The following is an 11,203-nucleotide window of genomic DNA, read 5'->3' on the forward strand; positions in this document are numbered from 1 at the left end:
TTAGAAGCACAAACCTCGTTTAAAAGATGGGCTTTAAAACTCATGGAGATATGGCTGAAAATTACAAGGGAGAACTTTGGCTTGAGATAAAATGGGTGGAATGGGGTTTAAAGAGTGCTCGGCCGTCTTTTAAAAAGAACGCATAGGGCTCTAGGCCAATGCTTGGCCCAAGGCCCAAATATATATATATATATATATATATATATATTGAAACCAACAATTCAAAGGCCAGTTATTTTCTTAAAACAGTTGGGGGTATGAAAACAAGGCTAGTTGGGATTGACATGAAAATCATTTTTTGTGAAATTCATTTTCATTTCAAAATTCAGTTTGAAAAACCCATGAGCATCTATTGTAAAACGTACTACTAAGTACGGTGCGTAGTCTAACCATTGTACTGCTAAGCACAATGTGTAGTTTAACCACTATATTGCTGAGCACAATACTTAGTTTAACCACTATACTGCTACTGCTGAGTACAACCCGTAGTCTAACTACCTCATAACCGTCTATCCAAAAGCTACCCAACCTCTAAGTCTAGCATTCCCTAGTCGACCCTACTGACGGTTTGCTTCGTAGTCCTTGTCAATGCTTGAGATGAAAGCGGCCTTCTACCGCTTAAACCTAGTTGGCAGCACTACTGTCTTTAGCAGTTGGATCTCTTCGTCCTCGTCCACAACCTGAGCAAGATGTTTGTGCATCTCCTGCTTCCTTTCCTTCCTAAGGTCGGGATTTTACTTCCCAAAAACAAGTGAAAAATTGCATACTATAGACATGCTGCAATGCTTCCATTTTGTTGCTGTCTGGCCATTCGCGAATAGTTGCCCAACGTCGACACCCATCACATAACTGAGTGTGAAGCAGGATCAAGTGCCAGTAACGCAAAGCAAGTGATCCTGTCCAACACTATGCTAAGCAATCAAGAAGGCTATTACTATAGCCCGCACCTCAGTCAAACAACAATCAGAGAACCTAGGTCTATCCTATGCTCCATTCTTTAAGATTTATGCCTAGGGTATTGCAGCCTATTCTCCAATTGGCAGTCCCGGTTGGCAAGACCGTATGCTCTGATACCATACTGTAACGCCCCCAAAATTAGCCTTAGCTAACCTGGCTAGGTTACTGGCAATTACGCCAGTTAAACCACCTTGTGGCTAAATGAGGAATCGCCCCTTTAAGCATTATCAAAGTTGATGCGTAGGAATGTCAAATAAAATCTGAGAAACTATTAAATCATCAAAGGATAAGTATATTCCTCGAAATTAAAGGCATGGAGCGACTAATAACAATGTAAAACAAACCTGATAGCAGCATGCAGATTCTAAAGCAAGGTCCGTAGTGGCAATCGTACCACTCCTGGGTTCTAGTGATAGACTTTCTAAAAAGGTAATAACAGCGTAAGTCTAACGTCTTAGTAAGTAAACATCACAATTAGGTATGATTGATCTCATTTATGTAGAAATAAACGTGCAGTTTTAGTAAATATTGAAAGGAGATGTTGTCTCTGTTAATACACCATAAAAATATATTGTTTGGTTAATAAAAGAACGGTGTACTTCCGGCAGCAATCACCCAAATTTTTTAATGCTGAAAGACTAATGTTTTATAGGTCATAACTTTCATGTATGGTCTACCCAAGATATTACCTATTTTCAGCAGTGTTAGCGCTGTCCTGTGGGACCTATAATAGAATGCCGATACCCCAGCCATTGTACGCTACCATACATCCCATTAGTAGCACGACCGAGTCCGACCTCGGGTGGCCCACACTACTAATGATGTCCATCCTATAGTGACCAACTATTAGGGAATGGCTACGTCTGGTCACGAAACCATTAGATCTAAAGTCCACATAACAATATACACATTTGACTATAAAATAAAGTCTATATAGTAAGCCCATGGCCATTATACCACACATACTGATGTACCATGTCATGCGATACATCTTATTAATCTGTTGATAAAGCAATGATCAAGTTATTACAAAAAGTAGACATGCTCATATCGTACTCATGGTCAGTCAACTGACATATCCCATGTTTTGAAAGAAAGAGTTCGTAAGTGTTTACTTACCTCGGACGCTGGCTTAAATCCTCCGACATCGTTAAATCCTACTATAACGGAATATAACACACCATTATACGTAATACTAGAGGACCATTACAAGTAAGACACTAAGCCTTATCTAACAAAAGGTTTGCTAGGCTCTGAGATACACGCGAATGAGGCTTAAGGTAGATGCCCGGCCCCTTGGCCGTACGTCCGAGCTCGTGGGCATATGTCCTGTCAGTGAGATAGGCAATTTGCTAAGAGCTTCAAACGGTGTTTTAAGGCTTCCATAAAATCTATAGGCTACTATATCCCCTTCTAGACTAAGGAATAAATGCATGTAACATAAGAAAACTCAACATCAAGCAATACAAGGAATCAAAGAAGCTTTTGAAACTATTTTGGAAACATTTCTTGTTTTATAAGGAAAAGAGTAAAAAGCTTAACACAACATCTTTTGAAACTCATGACATTAAGGAAGAAATAAAACAGTAGTGAAAGCATAAAATGGTCAAGAGGTTACCTTGGAAATCGGCACGAACACAAGCCTCCTTCTCTCTCAAAACTCACAAGGCACTCCTATAGGGTGGTTAAATAAAACCTGTGGGTGGAAATGTTGGCTTCAAAGGGTGGTGAAAGGGGTGGTATTTATAGGCAAGAAAAGCTGAGGGCGCAAAACTGCGTTCTCACCCTACTGCGGCAACCTAATGTCGGGCTCGAAACTGCTCACTCCACCGCAGATCCTCTCGTATTAGCCGGTTGGCCGCTGCCATTAATCATTATGGGTGGTCCGTGATGGACCACTCCTCACTGTACGCGGCAAACCGCGCTTGACAAGCAGAGGGAACGGGTTCCTAATGCCTTCGCCGGAGCTCGCCGGTGCCCTCTGCGTTGATGGCCAAAGAATCGGTCACCACCCACTGCTCGTTCTTCCACGGCTCAAGTTCATGATGGTGGTTGGCAGCTAGGGGCAGTGGGTCACATTTCTGGGTTACCCATGGGCATGGCTGTGGGTCTCACTGTCTCAGTTTCTGGGTTAGCCATGGGCGTGGCAGTGGGTTACTGGGTTTCAATTTTATTTCAACAATATAGAAACCATAAATATTATTGAAACAAATAAAATATTAGCAGCAAACATATTCAAAACTTAGACTGAGGAAATATAGCTTAGAGAAGGCTCTGATACCACATGCAAAAATTCTATATATAATTAAATGGTAATTGACAATAAAACTAGCAGCGGAATAATTAATTATATAAATACCTCCAGCCATTATTTGCTCAAGCGAATGAAGAAAGCTCCTCAGCAACAACCTAGAAAACTAGTAAACAAAAAATATAGAGAGATGTTCTTCTGGCCTATACCTACCAATATAATACCGTGTAAAATGATAGAATACACATGGCCTTTTATAGGTAGGTCAAAGACCTTTGCTCTTAATTGTTATTGATTGTTCTCCTCCCATCAAGGAGAAAAATCATTCAATAACATAAATTTCATAACATCTTTTTGAATTCCATAATGTCTTTTGCTATAATAAATTCCTTGATATTGTAACCGAAATTATAATAAATATAATCGTAACCGAAATATGGTATAAAGGCCATACCTCATAAGGATATTCTTACTTTCCATACACCAACGGAAAATATTTGGATAGAAGAATATCCTGATTTTATTCTTGATGTAATACTTGCTCAAAATTGTGATCTTTGACTATTTGAATGAATTAATTAATGAAATTTCACTTAAAAAAAAAAAAAAAAAACATTCGATCGTTCTATCTCTAATTTTTTTTCAGTATTTTATAAGAAATAATAAAATCTTACATAATAAAATGACAAAACTTAAACCTTAGGGATGGAATTTTTCCCTAAATAAATCAAATGATAGTAGCAAGGTGGCCAGCTTGGTAGGATTAATAAAATAGCGCTCTTTTTTCCTTCTCTCACTCTTGATCCAACGCGGGAATTCAATACATCCGTGATATATGTAACATTCGGCAGCATGCAATTTTTTTTTTTTTTTTTTTTTTTTTTGAAATGTCCACATAAGAGGGAGAGGGAGATTCGAACTAGTGACATTCATTTCATAAGGCGTGATCTCCAAACAATTAAATTACCTTTGCAGATAGTCACATGCAATTAAGAAGCTAGCAAACGCATATTCTTAATTGATAAAATAGTGGCATCGACGACATCCGATCAGACCAAGATTTGTTGAAGTACGAGAAAGGGGTGTGACATGCATCTTTGTCAAATAACCTAATTATTATAAAAGCAATCTTAGCGGACAAACCGCGGTCGGTGACACAAAAGCTATTCATCTTTGGAAAAAGCATGCAATCCTATGGCACTCAAAGTCATCAAAGTGTTCAAATCTACGAGCTAGGGACGGCAAAAAAAGTAAAGGTTATCAAACAAGTGTGAGAGGGAATCTTCAGTGCAAAATATAAAGTGTATATATACTATCCTAACAAGCAAAGCAGCAAAAGATGGCAATTATTTAGCTAAAGCTGCTTGCCCACCAAGTTAAGCACCTTTATTTTTTTCTTTCTTTTTTCCTCTTTTATCTCACCCTACAACCAAGACAGCACCTCTTCTTCAATTTTCTTTCATTTTTCGTTTAAAGAAAAAACGAACCACAAATCCATTGCACATATCATATGCAAATGGCATCCACGGTTCGGAAACTGAAAGTAGAGGTGGTTGAGGCGCGCAATCTGGTTCCCAAGGACGGGCACGGCACGTCCAGCCCGTACGTCCAGCTGGACTTCTACGGCCAGCGGAAGAAGACAAGAACATCAGAACGCAATCTCAACCCGACATGGAACGAGGTGCTGGAGTTCAACGTTGGGAAGCCGTCGCAGGTGTTCGGCGACATGCTTGAGGTCGACGTTTACCACGACAAGAGCTGCGGGCCGACGACGAGGAACAACTTTCTGGGTCGGATAAGGTTGAACTCCACGCAGTTCGTCAGTAAAGGCGAGGAGGCCCTCATTTATTTCCCTTTGGAGAAGAAGAACTTATTCAGTTGGATTCAAGGTGATCTTGGGCTCAGGATCTATTACGTCGACGAGGTGGTCCCGCCACCATCTCCGCCGCCTCCGCCGATTGAAGAAGTTAAGCCTGAGGCGCCTCCGCCTGCTGAACCGGCGCCTCCACCGGAAGATCAGCCTAAGCCGCCAGATGAAGCTGGGAAGCAAGCAGATCCGGCGCCACCCGCTAACGCTGACAAGCCTAATGAAGAGCCACCAGCTGATCAAGCTCAAGCTCAAGCTGCAGCAATTGCTCAGCCAGAAGCCGCGCCGGCAGTGGAAAATGCGGCTCCTGATGCTGAGAAGCCAACAGAAGAGCCCCAGTCTGAGCCTCCAGTAGTACCGCCAACAGAAGAGAGTAAAGATCAGGTGGACCCACCGCCTGCTACAGAGCCTGTGCAACTTGGTCCTGAGATCGAGATGATGGCTGCGTCTGTAACTCAATCTGTGCCAGAAGTCAAATTCGCAAGAAGTAACGGTCCGCAGCCGATCAAAACGCCATTCGCGCAGCAGAGCTTCACTACTTTGGACCCCACCCAAAGTATGACGATCGAGCCGTCCTCATTCGATCTCGTCGATAAGATGCACTATTTGTTCGTTCGAGTGGTGAAAGCGAGGTTGCTTCCCACCAATGGCAATCCGGTTGTAAAAATCGCGGCTTCAGGCTACGACGTCATATCCAAACCCGCCCGCAAAACCAATTTGTTCGAGTGGGGCCAGACATTCGCCTTCCTCCGCCAGTCTCAAGATCATTCTTCTTCGTCCATCTTGGAAGTCTCGGTTTGGGATACGCCATCATCACAGGACCGAGATTTCTTGGGCGGAATTTGCTTTGATGTATCGGACATCCCGCTGCGGGACCCACCGGACAGCCCGCTGGCACCACAATGGTATCGGCTGGAGGAAGGCGGGCCCCACGGTGGGGACCTTATGCTTGCCACGTGGGTGGGCACGCAGGCTGACGAGGCGTTCCCAGACGCGTGGAAGACGGATACCGCCGGTAACGTTAATTCACGGGCCAAAGTTTACCAATCACCAAAACTGTGGTACCTTAGAGCCACTGTTGTCGAAGCCCAAGACATTCTCCCACTAACGGCGTTAAACGAAGATGCCTCGTTCCAAGTTAGAGCCCAGCTGGGATTCCAAGTCTTGAAAACCAAATTGTCCGTCTCGCGTAACGGCACCTCGTCATGGAACGAAGACTTGATGTTCGTAGCTGCCGAGCCAATGAGCGACCATCTAATTTTCACCGTCGAAAGCAGGCAACCCAAAGCCCTGGTAACCATAGGGATGGCCAGCATACCACTAACCGCCATCGAAAGGCGCGTGGACGACCGAAAAGTTGCGTCACGTTGGTTCAGCTTGGAGGATCCGAACGGCGAGAAGAGGGATTACAAAGGTAGGGTCCAGCTCCGCTTGTGCTTCGACGGCGGGTATCACGTGATGGACGAGGCCGCGCACGTGTGCAGCGATTTCCGTCCCACCGCCAGGCAGCTATGGAAACCCCAGATCGGTAACGTCGTGCTCGGTGTTATCGGCTGCAAGAATCTGATGCCGATGAAGACGATAAACGGTAAAGGCTCCACCGATGCTTACTGTGTCGCTAAATACGGTTCGAAGTGGGTACGCACACGTACGGTTTGTGATAGTTTGGACCCCAAGTGGAATGAGCAGTACACGTGGAGGGTTTATGACCCATGCACTGTGTTGACAGTTGGAGTATTTGACAGCTGGGGAGTATTCGAAACGGACGGCTCAAAGGAAGCCACGCGTCCCGATTTCCGAATCGGGAAGGTTCGGGTACGCATTTCCACGTTGCAGACGGGCAGGGTTTACAGAAACATGTACCCATTGTATGTGTTATCTAATTCAGGGAAGAAGAAGATGGGTGAGGTAGAAATCGCTATAAAATTTATACGTGAGGCTCCCACGTTAGATATCCTCCACGTGTACTCGCAGCCCTTGCTGCCGTTGATGCACCATATAAAGCCGCTTGGAATGGTCCAGCAAGAGATGTTAAGAAACACGGCCGTGAAGATTGTATCCGTACACCTGTCACGATCCGAACCGCCGATTAGGCGGGAAGTCGTGCTTTACATGCTCGACGCGGACTCGCAAGCATTCAGCATGCGAAAAGTACGGGTAAACTGGTTCAGGGTCATCAACGTGATTGCCGGTCTGATCGATATCGCGCGATGGATGCACGACACGCGTCTATGGAAGAATCCGACGGCTACGATTCTGGTGCACGCGTTGCTTGTCATGCTCGTGTGGTTCCCTGATCTAATTGTCCCCACGTTAGCATTTTACGTGTTCGTGATTGGTGTATGGAATTACAGGTTTCGGTCAAGGGACCCACTCCCTCATTTTGACCCGAAGATCTCGCTGGTTGATACAGTTGACCGTGATGAGCTGGACGAGGAATTCGATGGCCTGCCGAGTAATAGACCAGATAAGATCGTGCGCGCGAGGTATGATAAGCTACGGATGATTGGGGCACGTGTGCAGACATCACTGGGGGATTTTGCGACGCAAGGCGAAAGACTGCAAGCGTTGGTGACGTGGAGGGACCCACGTGCGAGTGGGGTTTTTGTTGGATTGTGTTTTGTGGTGGCGATGATATTGTACATGGTGCCGTCGAAGATGGTGGCGATGGCGCTTGGGTTCTATTATTTGCGCCATCCGATATTCCGAGACCGGATGCCGTCACCGGCGTTGAACTTTTTCCGGAGGCTTCCTTCCCTCTCCGATCGAATTATGTGAGAGTAATGATGAGAAGGCATGCTGCATGTTGGCCTATATATATTTATCCAGTTCTACTGTTCTAGTAGTAGCTAGCAATTGTGTGGTACTCGAACCCTTTTTTTTTTTTTGGAATAGTGTATCTCTTACCCTCTTTCAATCTTTTCTACTAAATAATGCCGAAAATTTTAACTAACAAATAAATTTCTATGTTATGCAAGAAAAAATTGATTATCTAATTAGTTGAGTTAACAAATATAGATGTCTTAGTAGTCTTAAGAATAATACTGTAATAGAATGTTAGGTGAATCCTTAAAGCTTAGTGTTATTTTTTTTTTCATTAATTTTATCAAATTTCACTTTTATTAATTTAGTTTAGTTAATTTAATTTTTTGTTTACCTTTAGTTATTTATTTTTATCTTAATAGTTTACTGCTTTAATTATTTATTCTGTTTAGATTAATTGCATTGTTTAATTTTATTTCTCAACCACTACATCTTTATTGAACTAAATTAAAATTTATTTAGTTTAAATTTAGTTAGTTTTCCTACAATTATACAAGTGCGGGTGGATTCGATATAGCTAGTGTGCTTGAAAGTAGATTTAAAATTTTCAACAAGAGCCAATGCTGTCAGCTTCCCAACTTTATTGTTTACTCAATCATTTGGCCCATCATCTGGTCACTCATTACCAAATCATGGCATGAAGTATGGAATGAATCAAGTGAAAATTAGAACAACTATCGAGTAACATTAAGGTTGTAAGGGTATTTTTAGCACCTTCTCTAAATTTTTGTCACCAAAATAATTAAAAGTATATTTTTTTTTTAATTTTAACAACTTACTTTTTTAGAGCACCCTAACGATCGTACTATTTTAACAATTCACTTATATTATTTCATTTAAATATTCGTTTTCAAAGATTTGTTTATTCTTTTTTTAATTATTAAAGAAGGAGAGAGAAACATAAAAGATAAAGGGGGAGAGAGAAACTATTTTTTATTCAATTAGTGAGTGAATAGTACTCTTTAGTGAGTACCGTTCACTCACAATTTTATTTTGGTTAAAATTGTGAGTCTGAAAAATGAAGATTTACACCACTTTTGTTAAATTGCTTCACCAAAATGATTAAAAAATGGTTTTGGTGAGGTTGCTATGAGTACGTGATCTAAAACCTTCAAAATTGGTTAATTACAATAACCAATCCAGACAAGAAGAAACCAGAAACTATTATGAGCTGGGGCCAAGGGCCAAAAAAATTTGATACTAGGAGCCAATACCTTATAATTTTTTTTTTTTTAACCTTAGAAGTTTTTTTTTTTTTTTTTTTTACCTTAAAAATTTTTTGTTCTTAGGAATTGAGGGGCTATGCCAGTCCCCCTCCCTCTGTCCCTGCAATCCAGAGTATTACTTGTAGTACCCTTCACATCATCTACACCATCTAATCTACATCAATTTCAACACATCTTCCAAGAGATATTAACTATAAGATAACACACATCCAACTATCTTAATCAAATATGAGTAAATGGGCTATACGCATTGCATCTTCATTCTTACGAAAGGTCATACCCAAAAGTCTACTAAACCTATTAATTTGCAAAAGACTGGCATCTTCATTCCAATGAAATGTCATACCCAAAAGTCCACCAAACCTGTTAATTTGCCAAATACCAAAGTGCTAAACAAGTGCAAAAATAACTGCATAAGGCCACAAAATTTATTATGCAATAAGCCCTAAGTATATATACTTAAGGCTCATTGCATATATAAAAAAACGTGTTTCACAGACCTTACAAATTAATGTAATAAATCTTGAAAAGCAATAATAAGTTCCTTACTTTTTGGGAGAATCATGATATTTTAAGAGAAATAAATTATAAATGCATTTTGTCATATTTCATACTTGTAAAAATCATGGTAAATCACATGGACATAGTATAAGCAACCTAAAAAACAAGTATCGCTCAAGGTTTACCTTAATGAAGATAGATTAACACCAAAGCACCTCATTCTCTGTCTAGAATCTAGTTCTCTCATTAGGTTTGGGGTGGGTGAAGTGCATGGGGATGTTTGTGATCAGAAGGGTCGAGATGAGAGGTTTATATAGGAGTGGGTGCACTAAAAAAAAAGGTCATTTTTGGACGTGGCAAACAGTATCCATTTTTTGCCACGTCAGTAAATGTTGACGTGCCAAAACTAGCATGTCAACAATTTTTTTTTTTAACGCCCCAAAAGTGGCACGTCAACATTTACTGATATGTTGAATATAACACGTCAGTATTTACTGACGTGTTAATATTTGACACGTCAATAAATTTGAATTCAATTTCATTTTAAAATATTTTATTTAAATAACTTAATAATTTTATATTTACTGACGTGTCAAAGTTAGACATGTCAGTAAATATTGACGTGTTAAATTGACACGTCAGTAAATATATATATATATATGGTTTATTTATACTATATTTATAAATAATATATAAAATGATCCCAATATTATCAGGTTTAATATTGTACAATATGATCGATCCCAACATTCAATAAAATTAATTTCTACAAAACAAACGTACACTTAATTTACTTCCCCTTTATAACACCGTAACCCATTTCAACATTAAAAAATATAAGACAATTAATTTCTGACTATTAGCCATGCATAACAAGAAAGCGAGAATGCTTTAATATATAGCAAAACCAAAAGGATATATAACATTTTAACATGCATGCATGGTTCAAACCTACAGGATATATATATATAACATTTTTATCGTTCATTTGGAATCTCATTAAAATAATTAAAGTAACATTAGTCATATTAAAGTTTTGACATACATATAATATAAACCATGCACGTTATATTTCATTTAGGTTTGAACCATGCACGTTAAAATGTAACAGTTGTTGGTAAGATTGCACTCTCTTCACACCAACCTTATTAACCGTTAATACTATTTGTTTATTCAAGTTATATTTGTTTATTTGTATGTTGTAATTTCGAATTTTTTTTTTCCCTTGTCTTGTTCTCATCTTAAGTTTACATGTCTATATATGCATGTATATATTTGCAGTTTACATGCCATGAGTATTTCAACAAAAGATGCAGCAACTATACGCCTGCATCTCAGTTCAAAGATATTAATTTGTTCCTTGATCATTTAGTACACATTTCTATCATTATATTAGTTTGTATTAAGAAAATAAACATGATATTGAAAATATATATATTGAAAAAAATATATATATATAAGAAATTCTGACGTGCCAAATATGGCACGTCACAAATTAAGTTCTGACGTGCTGAATATGGCACGTCAGAACTTTCTGACATGCCATATGTGGCACGTCAAAAATTTCTGATGTACTAT

At 40.0% G+C, this 11,203-nt stretch overlaps 1 protein-coding gene across 1 annotated transcript; it reads left to right on the forward strand.

Annotated features, from left to right (window-relative positions):
- Positions 1-4,548: 4,548 nt before the first annotated feature.
- On the forward strand, positions 4,549-8,009 carry LOC132162652 (C2 calcium/lipid-binding plant phosphoribosyltransferase family protein). The gene has a single exon (XM_059572934.2). It carries the CDS (start codon positions 4,719-4,721, stop codon positions 7,851-7,853), a length of 3,135 nt encoding a protein of 1,044 aa, XP_059428917.2. The 5' UTR covers positions 4,549-4,718; the 3' UTR covers positions 7,854-8,009.
- The last annotated feature ends 3,194 nt before the right edge of the window (positions 8,010-11,203 follow it).

Source organism: Corylus avellana, chromosome 10 (genome assembly GCF_965113065.1).
Source record: "Corylus avellana chromosome 10, dhCorAvel1.hap1.2, whole genome shotgun sequence".
NCBI lineage: Eukaryota > Viridiplantae > Streptophyta > Magnoliopsida > Fagales > Betulaceae > Corylus > Corylus avellana.